General features: G+C 39.2%; 1 protein-coding gene across 14 annotated transcripts in view; it reads right to left on the minus strand.

The window, feature by feature from the left end:
- Nucleotides 1-783: 783 nt before the first annotated feature.
- The window catches only part of ESRRG (estrogen related receptor gamma), a 382,131-nt gene continuing 363,381 nt past the window's right edge, over nt 784-19,533 (minus strand). For all 14 annotated transcript variants that reach the window (XM_048937114.1, XM_048937124.1, XM_048937120.1 and 11 more), the window contains 2 exons: nt 13,786-14,055; nt 784-4,477 (listed from right to left, as the gene is read on the minus strand). In XM_048937114.1, the coding sequence (XP_048793071.1) occupies nt 4,233-4,477; nt 13,786-14,055 (515 nt within the window). In that variant the 3' untranslated portion in view covers nt 784-4,232. The remainder of the gene's footprint in view (nt 4,478-13,785; nt 14,056-19,533) is intronic.

Consider the following 19,533-nt stretch of genomic DNA (forward strand, 5'->3'; position numbering starts at 1 on the left):
GCCAGCAGTGAAGGTGAGAAATATGTTGGCAAGCATGACAAAGTACTACCAAGACAGACTAGAAGGCAAGAAAAGCACACATTAGCACTTCTGTGATGGGTCCAGAAGGGTCCACTGGCAGCGTGGGCCGACCCCTGTGGGGCCATCAGGGCCAGCTATGAACCACGCCGCTTAACCCCCTGGATCTTAAAGACTTTTATCAGTGCACTTAATTAACACCAATCCATATTATTGCTCCTATGGCTGTTGACTTCCATTCAGAAAACCTGGATCAAGTAATACAGATTTTATTTTATATTTTTTTTACCCAGAAGACACAAAATGGATCTCCTACAGTAGGAAGTGAATGATAGGCTCGGCTGTTGATGAAAAAGCAAGTAAGTACTTCCAGATGATATTAACGTGATCTTAAAATAGTGGGAAAGTTTTCTTTTATGACATTGACAGAGAGGCAATGATTTTGAGTAATGCAGGCTGATGTGGAGATGCTTTAAGATTAAATAAGTGCTATATAAAGGCCTGTCAGCCTGAATTCTAATGTGCTATGAGACATTTTGCATATTTAAGAGTATGCAAAATGTCTTGTACCACATCGGAATTCATTCTGACAAGGCTTTATATAGCATTTATTTACACTCATATTGTACTTCAAGGGAAGAGGGTGATGCTCTCTACTCTTTGAATGGAAGTAACAAAAGGTGATGCTGATCAGCTTATTTCCTCCCTAGAAAACAAAAATAAAACCAAAAAAACCCCACAACACAAAAAATAAAATAAAAGCAATCAAAAGTGGAAGCTTGTTTAATATTGCTCTACCATCATCCTGAAAGGCATAATAATTTGAGTTACACATCTGAACTGATTGGAGTTACAGAATCATATCTCCTTTTTGCATTTAACAATATATACAATATAAAATAAATACATTTACACAAATGGACATTGGTTGGAGCACACGGTATGATACACATCACAAAAATATACAGTTGATTGCTATACAGATGTGAAGCCCATCTACAGCTATAGACATGTTTGTTTGTATTTTTTGTTCTGTTTCGCTTTTTAACTACTGGCTATTATGCAACTCCTGGATTATTATAAGCAGTTTAATTTTTTTTTGTCCTTTTGCGATCTTTGCACGATAAGACTGCCATAAAATGTTTTCCTAGGCAGGTAAACAGAGACGCTTAAATAATTAAAATACAATCACCAACACCCATTTTCTCTTCTATAAGAAAAATAGCAGTTTTAATTTTTTATATCTTTTTATGTTATCATTTAAATGCAAAATAGTGGAATAAATACAACAATCTGATCTGATTGAAACAAACGTGTAACTTCTGGCAGTCACACAATCATATTGCTTTAAATAAGAAAAAATTAAAAAATGAAGCAAAAATAGAAATTAAATTGTTATGGCTAAAACATACACCCTTGGAAAATTTCCCAACACTTCACATTAAGTAAGTGGTCTTGTAAGAACTCTTCTCCAGCAAGGTTTAAGATGAACAATATGGTAAAGCCCGTGCAGTTCTTTTAGCTCTAGTTCAGGTAATGCTTTTACAGTCTTGAGATACTTGTTCTTTTGCAGCTCCAAAAATTACTGAAAACGAAAACTAAAATTTGCACCGTGTGCCTTTAACACATCTCCATTTTTTGTGTGTGTGTGTTTTTGTATATTTCTAGTCGACCGGCTTTTGACCCTGAAGCCCAAGTTCTTTAATGTGATACAGCAAAAACAATATTTATATTATATATTTATATATATATAGTGTACTTGAACAGTAGCAACTTAAACCCTGCACAAACTTTCTGGAAAATAAACTTTTTTTTTTTTTTTTTTGCACTCTTACATATATAAATAATCTTATAGAATCAGCACCTTTTTCCCAGGAGTTGTATTTTTTCAGACTTTTTTTAAAAAGGGATGTGCCAATTTCTGAACTCCTATCACAGCTATAAATTTCAAGTTATTGACCATCTGAATGAATTGCTTATGATGATTTACCTAGAATCACACTACAGTCACTTCTCTACTGAGAAAACACAACCTACAATATAGTCCCATATAGCTAATGATAGATACACAGTCTTTTCTAGCACGAGGCCGACGTCGCATCGGCCCATTGTTATTTTGTTTAAAGCACACAACGTAGCAATAGTTTTGGAAACTTGTCCGCACCAAAAAAGTTTTGCAACAACACAGAGCGAGTTAATAACAACATCTGAGAGATGATTGGATAAAAGCTATATTTACAGCGTTTAAAAATTAGACTTATCTATAATCTTGAAATATTCAAAGTTTTATTTCTAAGCTATACATTGGTATTCTATAATAAACTGTTACAGAAATTATCCCTTGTTTTGAAAATATTATGATTTCGATGTGTATCTGTTCATAACGAGTATTTGTTTGGAGTTTCGATCTCTTAATTATTACTAGGAAGAACCTTATTACCGGTAAGGAATAGAATATACTACTGTAATCTCCTGAGGAATTGTACATCCAATATTGTCTCTAATTCTACCCTGTGTCTATAAGCACACACCACAAGAATCCAAACACCACAAGAAGAACAAGACAACAGTCTTTGAATGCAACATAAAAATTCAGAAAAGCACAGCAAACATGAAACATTGAAAAGCTGAACTACATTTCTTTTGTTTGTTAGGATTACAATTTTAATTACATCTGTGTACATAGAATAAGGATGTTCACATAGTACAGGGAGCAGCTACTAACACTGGTACATTGGTATAGCGTTTGATGGAGGTTACTGTTTATTGGTTATTCAGCGACTGTAGTTTTCTGGGGGCATCTAATCGGTTTATACATTAGATTACACCTCTTAACAGTCTTGAAACTGACTGACTTCCATGCTGTGACAATACTGGTTGAAAAGCACGTATACTGGTTTAGCTACTTGTTAACAATCGCAATTTACAAAGTAAAATCTAAATTAATAAATAAGGTACAGAAGTGTTAAATCGTTGAATTTGGTCAGAAGGCTACTACTCTGATTTCTTAATTTTGCAGACGTTGGCGTTTGCCTTATTGCCTCTAAGCTACTGAGGGTTTCTCTGTGTGTAAGGTTATAATTTTGCAAACAGGCAGTATCTCATTCATCGACAACTGAAGCAGTTAGAAATCACGTAGCAACTATACCTCTGTACAGTCGCTGTCTCCTAACACCTTTATAGATTGGTATTTGACATGGCGTATTTATATGCTAGACTACTCAGATATACTGTAGGTGTAATCTAATCCTTTGAGTCAGTGAACATTTAGTTATAAACTGGAGCTCATGTTAAGAAACTGGATGTTTTGGACCAGACTGGCACACAACATAAATTGCATCCGTGATAATATGCACCTTCCCTTCAACTATTGCTTTAGTAAGATAAATTCCCACATTAATAAATGGCTGAAAACTGGTAAAGCTGGTACAAAAAAATCTCCGTTAGTAAGAAGAAACAAAACATTTAAAAAAATCTTCCTTCAGGATTCATTTGTCCTTCATTATTGTTCATCATTGTTCAAGCCAGCACAAAAATGCAGTATTTCTTTCTCTTTAGTATTGCATGAATGAATAAAGCTTAAACTATTCCCTGAAAAAGTTACATTGTAGCTAACCTAAGAAATATCTGGAAGACTCGAAAAAACAATTAAGGAATCAAATGGCTGTAACTGATCTAGATGGAAAATGCAATGATAAGAAGCAGCCGATGCATCGTCGCTTAGTCGTCTAATTAGAGACTGCTCCTATGAAATCTAATACTGCATTCAGTCAGTTCATCGTGTTGTACTGTACTGCTAGGTACGGTGGTTCTCTCTTTGATTCCTTTGTCATTGGGGACATTATGGTTCATAATAAGTTCACTGGCATCCATATTATGGATTTCCATCCTTTGGCAGGCCTGGCTTCCATCTCTCTTCAATTAGAGACCTCTTTTAAAAAGTTCAGCAGCAAAGGAAAAAGAGAAAAGGAAAAAGGAAAGGAAAGAACAGAAAGGAAAAGAGAGAAAAGGAAAAGGAAAGGAAAAACTGCATCAGAAAGACACAGAAGAAAAAGTTGAAAGCTGCTTCACAGTCTTGCTGCTAAATATCAGTGCAGTCATTTTTTTTTTCCTTAATTAAACACTAAGTTTCTTTGCCATTATTATCCTGTTTATTTTCCCTTTTTTTTTTTTCTTTTAAAACGTGCATGATGGGAAAGCCCATGATGCTTTAGTCAGACCTTGGCCTCCAGCATTTCCAAAAAAAGTTTGTGCATGGGGACTTTGCCTTCCAGTTTGATGTTGTAGAAATGCTGCACAGCCTTGGTGGAGGTTTGCCTCAGAAGTGGGAGAGTCATCAGCATCTTGCCGGCACGACGCGGGTCTTCCATGTGCTGTCCGGCCTCGTAATCCTGCAGAGCCTCGTGTAAGACGTCCTGAAGTTTCTGCACTGCCTCAACGTCCTCTATGTGCATTGAGTCTGCAAAACAAAGGAGCGACAGGAGGTGTCAGCAGGGCGTGCCAGAACGTCAGGCAGCTCAACGCCTGCACGACTCTTTCCCTGGTGTCCTCTTTTACAAAAGAGAGGGAGAATTACGCGCTTATTTCGAGATCAACCCTTAGGACAGTAACTAGAATTGCTGCCAAGCTATGAATTAAACTCCTGGGTAAGCAATCCTTCTCCTCATCCTCCTGAAGCCAGGGTACTGGCCACCCTGACTGTTCCACACGGTGCCTTGCACAGTTGTGAGAAAAGTCATGGGAATGCTATGGGAAGGCTGTGGGAAACTGCAGCAGGCTACAAGGCTGAGAGGCTGGAAGCTGTGGCCATCAGTGGTGCCAACAGCTACATAAAAATGACAGCGTGAGGAGTACTTCACTGACAGAAGGGGAGAGTGGGTTTGATGTGATTTCCTGATAGGCCTAGCAAAGTTTTTCTCCCTCAGGCCCATCATATAGAGAGGCAGCACTGAGTTATGCTCCTTTTCGACATCCACCCAGAGGTTGCTTTGTCTTGTTATTGTTGGGGATTTGCCATTTTTTTAATCCCTCCTAGAGCAAGCGCCTGGCCCTGACCCTTTCCAGGTGAGGTGTTCTGGTGGTGTAAGCACTGAGTGAGACGTCTGGGCAAAAGGCACACAGAGAACTAAAGTGAGCTGATATGTGACCTGGAAAGATTAAAGCAATGGAAGTGTGAAATAAAGAGAAAAGATCTAACTGAAATAACTGTAAAACCCTAAACAGCATAAATACAAAGGGGAAGATGTCCCTGAGAACATGCAGTTACTGGACCATGCGGAGATGATTTCACATGAGAAGCCCTAACTCTCCAGTTTTATGTAATCATAAATGCCAAAGAAAAAGCAATGTATTCCAAGGAGGAGGAATGCGAGGAGGGAAGAATAGCTGCAGGGGAAATGGGCCACCAAACACCTGAATCAGTCACCAAAACTTGGATGGCCTGCAGACTTACAGACCGAATAGAGTATCACATGAAAATGGGACTTGTGAAGGGGTGCACGTCCCAGGGTACGTGACACTGTGAGTGCAGCATGGGAAAATAGGACTGGGACAGTGAAGCCATTGTACTGCCACAGCATCTCCTTGGAAATCTGTTTAGTAGTGGGCTTTCTTGGTATCTTGTGGGGTTTTTTTGGTTTGCTTCAGGGTGGTTTTTTTTGGAATGAAGCTCCCATACTAGGCAGAATAATGGCTGGCAAGTTAGACAGGGAAGAACCCACTTCCATCACTGTTTCCATCTCCTGCATTAAGTGATGTGCTGGATAAGTATTTTGATTTGCCTCATGTTTTTCCCCCTGCTGATGACAACAGCAACAAATTTTCCATGTGCTTCAAATACTTCAATTACATTCTAAGCATGAAGGTGCATCTAAGATTCATCTCCTGAAAGCTTACACACAACTACTTCCCCAGGTAATAAGGCCCCATAGTAAATGCTTTGCTTTTTTACACAGAAACATATGAAACTAAAATACAAACCAGTAAGTAACAGGTTAACCAAAATGTTCCAGCTTCTATTGTCAAAACAAATGTGCAAATTGAATAGGAAAAAAAAAAAAAGTTACAGCTCCTGCTCTAAAACAGACACTTAATTATATACAAGTTTGGATCATTTAGCACGTTTTATTGATTCTGATGACAGTTTATCTGTTAATTACACATAATGGAGTCCTATGGGAATTTCACATGTTTAATAATTCTGAGTCTTAGCGGATACACGCTCTAGGAAGCGTGCAGGGAGACACGCGCTGCAGGGATGCAATACTGCATATCGAGGTGCACTGTGCCAAAAGCAGAGACTCAAATATCCCTATGCTAGGGAAAAAGAGGGCCAAGACACTCTAAAAATGATGCCAGGGAATTGGTATCTCTAGCAAAATTTAGTTCTAAGTTAAAAGTTTAGTGAGTCCATTCATCAAATCCATACCATCAAATCCGTTTTTGATAGATTTCTAATATGGTGATCCTATCAAATAATTATGTCAATAAGAGAAAATCTTTGAATTCTGCACCCTACAAGCAGGATGTAACCAATACAGAGATGTTAACACACACAGACAAACGTGACCGATGTCTCACGCACAATGTCCAACCACCGCACTTTATTTGGAATGCAAACTCCAAACAAACTGCCCCCACTGCCTGACTCTACCAAGCCCTCAGACATTCACAGCTGTGGAACATAGCACAGACACGACTCCAAGTGCTGTTCCAAGTCATTTCCCAGGCACCACGCACACTTCATGCAGCAGTGACACATCTCCTCCTCCTCCTCCTCCCTAACCCACAATGGAGTTGGAGAACCAGACAGAAGCATTTTAGCAGTAACAAACTGTAGGCAGGTCAAAAACTGGCTCTTCTTGCAGAATTTTCTACACCATATTGTACAGAGAGACAGGTCATTCTGGAGCACATGACTAGAGATGTTCAGCTTTTAGCTTAGTAGGAAATTGGGCTGGTTCTGTATGAAACTGGGGAACGATCTGCGAGTGGAACAGGAAATGGGATAAGAAAGCCAGAGGGGAGACAGGCACTTACAAACACTGACTACAGCTCCAAATTATTCTCTTAAAGTTGTGATTTGGCTCGAAAGATTAAAAAATGATTTAATGAAATTACTATGATAATTTAACTTCCCATTTACAGAAAAAATTCAAACTCATTTCAGCTTTGCACATTCTAGGGGATGCTAATGTTTAAGTGCAAACTCACTAAATCTGGGCTATTTAATTAGACCATGATTCAGCTCGCAGACTGCTCAGGAAAATATTAATCTCTACAAAGATCCTTCTTCAAGTTTTAGCCTTGCAGTTTCGAACTTCCACTTTATTCCCGATATTAAACGAATGTAGATCTTAATCCCTCAGGCGTAAGCCTTTGAAAATAAAGAAAATGGTTGAAAATGCTGAACTAGCCAAGGGGAAAAGAAGAGGAAAAATAAAAGAGAAATCTTTGCAGTAACTACAGACTGGCAGACACTGAAGTGAATTCAGAGCAGGTTAGCTTACTGCTGATAAGCCCAATCCACACCAGTAAGAGAGGGCAATGTCAACAAGCACCACAGTAATTTAGGGAAACACAGACTCAGTGTGACAGTTCAGAAGTAAAGAAATAATTACAAAGACAATGTGAAATTGGATTTTAAGCTAGGTACAAAGATTCTGAATGTTCTTCCCATACCAAGAAAACACCCAGAAATTATACTTGTTTTTTTTTTTTTTAATTGGCACCATGGACAGTCTGGATAATTTCCAGTTACATTCTAATATCCAAAGGAAACCTATAGGTAGATCTAAAACACCTAAAAATCAATGCCTATAAAGAATGAAATTAAACAGGGCAGTCTGAAAGTACTGTCATTTGAAAGCAAGCAGGATTTGATCTTAAATGCTCTGAAAAAGAAGCGTCTCTGACTGGTGACACTAGAATTGCTCATCAGGCACAAGATAAGCTGATACAAGGTGCTGCTCAGGAAAGAGTGGCTGGTAGTGGTTTGCAGTGTGTATATAGCGTCACTGAGGAGAAAGCAGAGGAAACCCAGGGGTCTGAAATGAAGTATTTCTTCACATCAGAAAACTCTGGTAGCATCAAGCAAGAAATTATTATAGTGAATCAAGCAGCAGGGAGTGTGCAGCAGTGAACAAATACATTAGGATGCTGATAGAGCACATCAGAGGGGCAAAAAGCAACGAGCAGGGCAAGGCACTTGAGAGACAGCAATCATTGTGCTGCAGAGGGGTGGCTCATAAACTAAGAACTGGTAAATCAGGTCAGGGAGCTGCAGGTTCCTGGAAGATGTGGATAAGATGAAGAGTGAGAATGGTACACTACGGTTTTGACTTCACCTAAGAACAGAATCCTAATCTGGGTTATGTCTGAAATAAAAAAAAAATATTTTTGGATGACTGACAATAAAAAAAAAAACAAAACAAAATCAAAAACAAAAAGCAAAACAAACAAACAAAAAAACACAAAAACCGCCACAGGATTCACACTGGGGAGCTGCTTTCAGAATCACAGAGCTCCATCACGTCCTGCTGAAACGTGAGATATTTATACAGGAAAACTTGCATTTCTGTCAAATGCTTATCCTTTTTAGGAGAAAGACAACAGAGTGATATGAGCAAATCAAACCTCACCCAACAAGAATTCCCAGCCTTTTCTAGCCTGGAACTGAACTTGCCTATCATCTGTCTATCTGTCTTTCCTGAACAGAACTATCTGCTGGGAGCTGCTTGCTGAGGCTAAGAGACAAGCAAACAAACACAGTATTTTCTCTTGCAAAAGGGTATGGTGGGAATCATCTGATACCTTGATTATTCCACTGTAAACAGACATTTCAGTTGAAATATATATTGGAAATTAAAGAGGTATAAACTATGAATCCCTTGTTCATATAGATTATAGGCAGTAGAAACCAAATAAGTGAAACAGGCTCGTATGCTTCGTTTTGTGAACAGCATCTTTGCCTGAATAGCCCAGGTATGGTTGGCTTTTAAGGAGGGCATGGAATCTGAAGCTTCACAGAAGTTTCTAAAACATGGCAGGAAACTAAGCAGGAGTGAGAGAAGAAATGACTTCACAGAACATGCCTGCTTATTTCAGGGGCTGACTGGATCAATGGTGAACTGAAAGCATAGGCTGAAGTTCAAACGCAGTAAATGAACCTTTTTTTTTTATTCCTGAAATGGTTAACTTTCCATTAGGATAGGTACTGAGGGCACTAAATAAATTAATATTTCTGCAACGTAGAACAAGTTGCACACCAACAACTGGTTTGAATACTCAGTACTATGAATACATAGTACTCAGTGAGGCTACTAAAACTCTGGAAGGGGGTGTTTGAATGATAGAGTTGTGGGATAAGACACCAACTAAGAGAGAATGTTGAATGACTGCATCAAAATCCTTTTTTTCACTACAAGACAGCAATAAATTGCCATGTTATCACTGAGAGCCATTGGTACACGGCTGTGGCAAGAGAGGGTGACTACCAGCACCTATCTGCTGTGGCAGCTGGTGAACAACAACTGACCCAAAATACATCTCAGTTGGGAATGGTTGTTTACTTCCTCTAAGCATTGCAGGTGCCATCTATGTGATTAAATGAAAATGGGCCATGAGGAAAAAGCTGTGTTCATGCAGCAGGAAAACTCTGATTGTCCTGACAATTTCCTTTTCTCAATCGTTTTTTTTTTTTCTCTTTATATGAAATTAGATGAAGGAGTTAATTATATGAAGGAGTTGCTATTTCTAGTTGGTGAAATAAACATTTGTAATACACCAATGAAATGCTCATGTACATATGTTTTTATGCATGTCTATTCATCATAGGTATGCGTTAATCGTGAAGTCTAACACTGACAGATACACAAAAATGGCTAAATAAAATTTAAAAAAATGGCATTGTTAGAAAATAAATATAGTCTTTTGTGACATACAATAAGCCACGCTCTACACTGGAAATAACGATGAAATCCTATGGAATAACTGATTTATGGGACTCTAGCAATTAATTTTTAGTATAATAGTATTATTTAATTCCAATAGCCTAGCTCTGAGCACAGTGTTTTGTTGACTGGAAAGTGAAATGAGCTGTAGGTAAGAACTACATCTTCTACCAAGACAGATCCCTGTGCAACTTGGCATCAGTGTTGCTCTGCACTTCGTGCTGTTACCATGCACAAGATGCTTCTTGGTTCTTGCTCTTTTGGCACTGAAAGGGTTGTCTACGCTTTTTTTTTTTAAGAGACAGTTAATAAGAGAGACCTGAAATTGCAATGGCAAGTGGAGGCCCTTTTCTCCTTCTGGTGGCACAGGCGAGACAGCCAGTATTAATGCTTAAGATTAAATTTTCAACAGTGCATAGGGTTATACTTCTAAAGTGCCTAGCATCCACATTTGGGTCAGATTTTTCAAGATGCCAGCACTCTATTAGGCAGATACACACAGATAACATTTTATAATGTGCTAATGTATTTTGACACGTTAGTTACTTATTTTTAGGTCTTAGATGGGAATTGAGCTTCTCTTAAAAATCTGCCCTGAGTTCTGACTCCTGAGCTCTTCTGCAACATTTTGGCCTGAAGGCACAATTTTGTCCTCACTGATGAGGCAATTTCAAAAATCTGCTCACCTGCAACTCCCTGTTTAGTATTTCCTAATCAATACATGGAAGTATTTTCTAACACAAAAAGATGAGGAGGTCACCTTTTACATGCCAGAGCGTGCATGCGTGCACTTGTGTTCACCTGAATGTATTTTGTAAATAGTTCACCTTCCCTTACACACAGGGAAGTAATTGGTACATGCATGTTTTGGAAACCATTCAAAGCTGATTTTCTGCGTGGGTAAACAAAGTGCTTGGCAGTGCCAGATCACGGCGTTTGGGCAGCCGAGGGGCTAACCTGCTCCTGTGCAAGGAGGACAGGGAAAGAAAGAAGGGAAAGGCTGGGAATGAGGAGGGCCCTGTGGTTTGGGGGACCTCTCTGAGTTTAAACACCACAGGAAGAGATTCCACAGGCCAACAGAACAGGCAGCACTTGGGGTGCTCTCGTGGTCAGCGTAACAGATATGCTGGCCAAAGCAAAGCTTGTGGTACCTATTTATATAAAACACAATCAATATTAAGACAATCTACAATTTCTTTTTCTGTTTCTCTATACCAGCAATGAAAACAGCACAACACTGTGTCATAAATCACCAACACAGATGCAGAGCCATAAAACCACCTTTGTCTACTATTTACAGCAGAGTTAACCTGGGATCCTAGCAGACAGCATAGATGTGGCTGAAATGCCTGCGATTTCTTATTCTACTTCACCCACGCTCCCTACAGCTATAGAAATTTTGCTCTATTTTAAACCAGAAAAATAAATAGCTGTAGTTCTTGAAGAAAGTCGATGCAGCAGCAAAATACTTTGAAACATGAATTGCTAACTGATTGATTTTATAATGGCATTTTACTTCCTTTTTTCAGGTATGGCTGCAATTCCATTAACCAACTCCTCAGTTATGTACAAATAAGCTATTCCTGGTTTTATCAAAACCAGGCAAAACTTCAGTTTTGCTTTCCTACTTTAATTTTAGCAGTATTTGTAATTAAAACACTGGGGGCTTGATACTCTGCAGGCCAGTGCAGCTATAGTTGATGCAAGTTTGATATCTGCCACATGTACAACCTGGACCTGCGCTATTTAATGCCAGCCATCAGACCGCTCTGTTGAGAGGGAAGTCAAACGCCTGGTTTGCTTTGTAACTCCTCCATGCAATAGTTTCATTTTAAAATGGCAATTTTAATCCATTGCAGATGAGGGAAGGAAATGTTTTCCCTTCAATGTGCCCTGAATTCTAGCATACGAAATGGTATTTCTCTCTGACATTATCCTGGTTGTAATTCCCAGGGAAGTTAATGAAGCTATGGATTATTTTAACACACTCCATGCACAATGCATGAATAAACTTTTTTTGGCAGCAATGTATTTTATTATTTCTTAAACACTGCATGCCTCTGGAGGAAAAAAAGGAAAAAAAAAAGGCTGTGACTAGTATTTAACACTGGATACCTATATTCTAGCTCCTTTCCTCTTTATCAAGTAAGATGCAGAAATACTTCTGAATCAAGTAGACCAATTTAAAAATTAGAAAAACAAAAATAAGCCCCCAATTTGGACTCCTAATTCCAGATAACTTTATTGCCTTACTCCATTAGTATGAACAATCTAGGGCTACCTTCCTGTAGCTGCAAACTGTTCTCAAGTGCACGATTACAGTGGTCAAAAATTTTAAATAAATCCTCAATTACAAAATAGCTTGGAGGTTTGAGGGTCATTTCAGATTTGTTTCTCTTCCGAAAATAAAATAATATTCTAAAACCAGGGACAGAGTTAGTGGGGTGGAGAATACAAAGAAACTAATAAGCATTTTGGCTTTGCATGTTTTTGAATTATATTTCCAATTAAAAATGCAGAGTGCTAAATCACATTACAAAGACAAATAGGAAAGTACAACTTCATTGTTGAAAACAATTTCCCTCCTATCAATCTGAGGATTCATGCATCAATATTGTAGATGAACTGTTAATTACAAAATCAATTAAAAAATTATTTCTAAAAACAGTCACGCGTCCTGGCTCTCAGGGGGGCAATTTGGGCAGAAGGTCTCATCTCACTAGGACCGCGCCAAATCACAAGTCGTCATCCACAAGTAAGCAAAAGCAATCTGGTTTTTCATTTTTCAGCGCGGCTGAGCCCAGCCTGAGATTGATCGTCACATATGGCCCCAGAAAACAAACTGTCAATACCTTGAATGCTGCAGAATTTGAACAAATAGCCGTCCGCCCATTCAAGCCACTCATTGCATCCCATTTAACAGATTTTATTGACAGTTTCCTTCTTGTAATTAAAGGGAAAACTACTGGCCAGCAACCAAGATAAAGTTCAAAGATAGGGTCAAAACAAAAGCAGATGGAGGGGCACGGTGTGACTGTCAATGGAACATAGCATCAGAGCATGTTATTGACACACAGGTATCTAATGATCGGCACGTCATTAAAGAGGGATCTATCGTGAACTTTATGCAAATGCTAAAAGGGACTTAAGACCACAATAAAGCATTAAGGAGACACAAAAGGAAAAACAACAAAGCAAAAACGATTTTTACTTATCTGGCAGTATTCACTGCTTCAGCACTTTTAAATTCAAATGCAGGGAAAAAAAAAATCTTTCTGAGATTTTTAACTCTTTCTGCACAGGTAACAGTAATCTTTGGAGAAGCGTTACCACAAATGCAGAGGATCCAAAAGGTAAAACGGGGTCCCCGTCAGATTAATAAAGAATCTCCTCCCCCCTCCCAAACCCTGAATTCACTCTATCTTATAAATCAGTAGCTGCATTTAAAGAGAACGGATGTAGCATATTCTCCTGTATCCTTTCTGTTCATTTTAACTACGATGATTAGACTCATCTGGATTATGGAATGGATTTAGGAGAAGAGCATCCATATTCATTTGTAAGGATCTTCGCCTGTAAAATACTCTCCAAATCACAGTGCATTACTCTCCACTCCCTTAGGAATGTATTCCCCGATTACTCAGGACCAGAAAGCTCCTCTTAGTTTGAACTGCTTTGATTGTTACCTGTTAGACTAAGGGCTGATTACCAACTTCTTGTTCTAAACCTGTATTTAAAACAAGCATGCAGAAAGTACTATGGAGAAAAGAAAAGTGACATATTAAAAATGTAGCAACCATTGTGCCACTCTGCCAACCTGAATTAGCAAGTGCTATAGCTTTGAGGGTGACAAACTCTTCTTTCTCCAGCTTCATGCTCTTGTATTTCTTTACCAGCTGCAGTATGGCATTGTTAAGGTCAAGAAGGCCTGCCAATTTGGACTGGTCTTCATCCATAATATAGTCTTCAGCATAAACAAGCTCATCCTCAAAAGAAAGTGACCGGTATACAACACCGAGAATCAAAATCTCCATCCAAGCACTCTGCAGAAGGCTCATCTGGTCAGCTAGAGACAAAGTAGAGAATCCTGAATAGGAAAAAAAAACACAACAAAACACAAGAAAAACTATTAAGCAGGTTTGGATTTGCCATAAATCTTCTCTTCTACTTATTTTTATATGCATTGTCATAAAACATACATTTATTATTCTCCCTTCTGATTTTGTGTCTGTCTTCCTCCCTTTATTACAGTAAAATGAAGCAACACAATACCTAATATTTTCTAATCACCACACAGAGTTGTAAACAAGTAGGTTTTGGTAGAATCTTTCTGTAGGAACTGTGTTAATTTGGGGAGCATTACAAGGACAGTCTAGGATTTGTACCACGTCTTCTTTGCCCTGAAATACTCACGCTCAGTTCTAAAATCCCAGTGCTGTGGAATTGGGATTTCCTGCCCCTGTTCATCTACACCACAGTCCAAGAAGGATAATTTAGGAGGGGAAAAAAAAACAGAAAGGGAAGATTTGGTGTTTTAATAGAATTAGAGTGATAAGCACAAAGAGGAAATTTCTCTTTGAACTTTAACCTCAGGGGAAAGAGAAGCAACTCACTCCTCAGAAAAGATGCTAATTCCTTCTGCAACAGCTCCTGCCTCTGCTGCACTTTTTGAAGGAACAGAATGCCACACTACGGTGCCAACTGAACAGCAGTCACACTGTCACCTTTCTGAGGACAAGAAAAATTTAATAAATGCCTCTTAATGAATTTAACTTTTGCTTTTTTTTTTTATTTTTTTTTTTCTTTTTTCCCCTGCTGTCTTTCCTAATAGGATCATGGGGGGCAAACATCTTTACTGCTTTACCTTTTCAGCCTCTTGTTTAGAGTACCTGTTAATTTCTGATATCAAACTGCTAATATCCCAATCACATTAGGAGCTATGGAACAAGAGGGGAGACGATGTGATTTCCTGGCCTGTTGGTGAGCTGCAGCAGTTTGCCAGTTGGCACCAGCAACCATGAGTACTTAATAAAATCATCAAAGGGGATTAGTCAAGCCTTTCTTAAAGGGTCTTAAGGCATGTCTGAGGCTTTCATTTAGTTGTTTATGGAGCTGCTTACATGTTCTCTGACAGGGTTCCTGCTGCAAGAACATTCTTTTTGCCATCAGATTACTCTTAAATGCATTTTTCTGTTTTGAAAGTCAAGAGTTATAGTCAAGCAGGAATAGTTCATAAACTAGCAAATCTGCAAGGCACCTACTCCAAACAAGATTTTCTCTATAGGCACTAAACAACAAAAGTAATACAATAAAAAAAGACAACCCCACATCCAAACCACCAGGCATCCATAAAAAAAATGAAATATAAAACTGGCTGCATGCTTGCTCTCTCTTTTTCCTCCCCCTTATTTGTTTTCATTTTCTCATACTGTCTTTTGAGTCTCATGATAGAACTGTAGCTCTCTGCCTTCAAAATAAAACCAACAAAGCCCGAGCCAGCACTGCCAGAAAACCCTCGAGGAGGTGACAATGGAAAATAACACATCTGTGATTAAAATAAATAAGAGAGAAATGGAGAAGAAATAATCGTTTGAGAGGTTATAGGGAAGAATTCGTGATTTCAATTAGCTTCAACGCTTCTGTTCCTTCCTGTCTTTCAAGAACCAGTTTTTCTGCAGCAGCAGATGGACAGAGACCATAGCCTGCAGCACCGTCCTGTGACAGCCCTATTCTCCCTCCCAGACACTGCTGTTAGTAAATAGATTTACACATTCTCCAATCTCCACACATCTTTCTGCCGAATAATTAAAAGCAGGATGATTAGTTTATTGAGTGGAAGGAGGAACTTTTTTATTGAGGTCCATCCACGATTTTATCAGGGCCAGCACTTTTACGGTTGTCATGAGGGTGCAGGCATCCAATTTTTCTTATCTGCCTGATTAATACAAACGCTGTTTCAGGACGCATTAATTAACAGATACAAATCTACGTTCTCATGGAAGGATCAATACAGAGAAGAAAAGAGGCATCAATGTGAATTTAGTGCTGATGATGGAGAAGGCACTCTATTGACATTTACGTGCATAGAAACTTTAAAGTTGCAGTGGAGCCCTTTTGTCCCTGTGATTTACAAATTAACAATTTTTCAGGTATAACAATGTTTCACAGTCTTCCGAGGAGTTTAATTAAGCAAGAAGCAATAAAATCAGATTTGATTAAAAAAAAGTTTAACTTGCAATTTCTTTCTACTCTATTTTTTTTTTCTTTTTTTCCTGGAACACTCCCAATCTTCTCCTTTTGTTTACTTGTCTATTTTAGTACTTTTTTAATCTTTTTTTTTTTAATAAATACTGCTATGTTTCAATAACATTTATCGTGTCACTGCAAAAGGAAATTAAATATGTCCTGTGAGGGGGGAAAATAGGATTTTGTATATAATTTATTGTTCTGCACTCTTGAAAAATCTGTTCTCTGCTACAGTAAATATACTAATTGTTTTTACGTGACACACGAAAAATCAACCGACTTTTTTACGAGGAAAACTCTTAGACATAAACCACACTGTTCTACACTCCAATAATAAATCAAAGAAACATGATTATTTTCTCCCTGATTGAAGCAACTTCTCCTTGAAAGCCTGCTCAGTGAAAGCATGTTTTAACTTTTAAAGGCGCCCCTCGTGGGAATATAAAACTGTACGACATTGTAATCTACCTGATTTTTTGGAATACGTGACAGTATCCAGCAGTTGTCCTGCATCCCACCAGTGCCTGTTTAATAGGTGCTCAGCAAGTCACAGTTAGCAGAACAGATGACAGAGGTGTATGTGTATTTATATACAGGGATTCATTCTGAAGTGTTTTGTGAAGGCTGTGTGTATTCCATGACAAACTTAGCTTTGATTCTCAAGCTCTCATTATAGGGGTCTCCTAAAACGAATTCTATTCCATAACAAGCAGACATTTCCTATTCTGCACTGTGACTATCTGAAAAGAAGTTTCCAGCTCACGCACGAATGCACTCCCGGCCTACTGCACCGGCCTTTCCAGCACAGCCCCGCGCTACTGCCCATGGCAGGGTCTGGAACTTTGTCCGGCCTGCTCTGCCTCCTTACCCTTAGGAGCCTTGCTAGGAAGGAGTTTTAGGTGCAGACCTGCACAGCGGCTGTTTAAAAAACAACGCTGCACACCTCAGTGCCCTCCTCACGCAGCACATGGGGACAACTCCCGCCTCCCTCCCTGCCGCCATGTTGCGCCCAGCAGGCTGTGCTGGTGGGAAGGCCCCGTGCCCTGACCGCAGCTCGGCAGTGCTGGGCTGCAGCAGCGCTCCAGAGAAAGCAGATGACAGCCGGGAATAACGTCATCTGGAAGGATTGAAAGGCTTCTCAGGAGTCAGGTACCCCCGAGGTAATAAGCTTGAAGGAAGCATGTTTTGTGCCAACCCTCCTGCCATCTCCTACCAGAAACTCTTGTGCATGACAATGATGCCATGGGCACTTGTCAAGGGTTTTTTTTTTTCCTTTTTGCCTAGCAAACTGATGCACTTTGCAGTCAACTTACAAAAAAGGCTAAGCATTTGAAAGTGTGAAGGGCAAAAAATATCTGACGGCTAGTCTTCAAAAATACACTTTCATTTCAGAAAGCATAAATGTTTATTTCCTGAGCTGAGTGTTGACAGAAATAGGCTGCAATGCAGGCACATGAATTTAACCCCTGGTAGGCATTCTTTTCAGCACGGATTTATGTGGCTGCATGCAAGCATTGTAAATCTACAGGGTGTCTCATAATATCAGTTAACAATAGCATTGATTTGCTGGTTACGGATTTTCTCCCTTCCTTTTTTTTTCTTTCTTTCTCTTCCTTTTCAGGGACTGTAGCATTCCTTCAGCTAAAAATAGATACTTTTCTACAAACAGCGTATCACGCTCAAATTGTAATTATGCCGTAATGACTCGCTGAGATCACTGAGTGTGCATCGAGAAAAGGTTGATTGAGCAACTGAACATATGCTTACGTTTCTCCTTTCACATACCAGCAAGCCCAGAGCTCCAAGGAAGCAGAAATAAAGAGGTAGAAGGGCCCTCGCACGTTTATTGGGGGAACAACACGGCAAGGAGCAGTGCAACGTGGTGCTGTTGAGTGGAGCTGCAGGAGCCACAGGGCTTTGCCGCTACCTTGCACCCCTTGCTCTCTTTTCACATTGCTCTCAGCTCCATGCTAAGCAGGGAAATCTTTTATATTCCTGAAGACCCTTTCCTCTACTTCATTAAGATGGACTTCATGGACATGAACTCACTGGGGGCTGCAGCGAAGCAGCTGCAGATGGTCAAGTGCCACAGCAAGATGAGCAGCTCACACGCAGCGCTGCGAGAGCTACTTATTTCTGTGGCTGGACTCAGCCCTGCCACTGTCTGCAGCCCTGAGCATTTGATGCGATGCCTGTACTGGGCTGCTCTGGCTCGAGTCCTGGCGGTTTCACTTTGCAGGGAATGAACTTTGCTTCCTCGCTGTTATGTGCTCAGAAATCATAATATTTGATCAGACCAGAAATGAAATTGCTGGCAAACCTGGGAGCTGCTTGAGCTTTCTGATAATCACCTCCCATTTACTTCACCAGTTGGTTTTGTCTTTGTTACTTTTAAGAGCAGAATATTCCTCTGGCTTGCCCTGGTTTATACTTCAAGTATCTTCATTTACATTTTCTATAATTAAAGCTGTGCTTGAAAATGACATGTTCACTAGTGTGTTGCAGATTCAATATATTTCCACAGTTGAAATATCAGAGTTGGATTTTCAAATTATTTACACTTAATTTTGATAGATTAACTTCCTTCTAAACGTTTTAACGGTGCTGATGTTTCCAGTGCGATTTCCTTACTTCAAAAATGATGTCAAGTCACCACTGCCAAGAGAACGAATGGATACTGGAAACTCTTTTTTAAAGCACAGAACACTTTACAGACAGGGTGTGTGGCCTCACACTGAAACGATAAGCAGCAGGCGAAATGCTTTTTTCTTGACAGCATAGGAGTGAATCTGAAGGAATCCCACTGCCTTTCAAGGCCAGCATACTCCACTCTTTAGAGTGTCTTAGAGCGCATAGCTCTCAATTAAGAGTACCTTTTTATTATATACGTTCAACAGAAGACTGATTTCACTGTATTTCAGAATACTCGGTATTATAAAAATATGTAACAAGACTTGCATATATTTCAGTTGTTAGAAAAACTGAAGGGAGAGCTCTGACAAATCACCCAACAAATTTCACAGATAATGGATGAAGTTTGGTTCTTGGTAAAAGCTGGAACTAAAATAGAAACAACTCATTATTTCTGGGTGGACCTGTTATATTATTTCATTTTTTATTTTTCCTTCTTTTTTTTTGTACCCATTTGTTCATGGAGCCCCTAGCCAAAGGGCTAATAATTGCATGAGGCAATATGCAATTGCCTCATGAGAAGTAAGCACAAGAGGGAATTCTCATGTGAAAGGTGTCAGATCATGAAACAAAATCCCAAACTTGGAAGTCACAGATAGATACCAAAGCACAAATTCAAACATTAAGT

Source organism: Lagopus muta, chromosome 2 (assembly GCF_023343835.1).
Source record: "Lagopus muta isolate bLagMut1 chromosome 2, bLagMut1 primary, whole genome shotgun sequence".
In the NCBI taxonomy this organism is placed as follows: Eukaryota; Metazoa; Chordata; class Aves; order Galliformes; family Phasianidae; genus Lagopus; species Lagopus muta.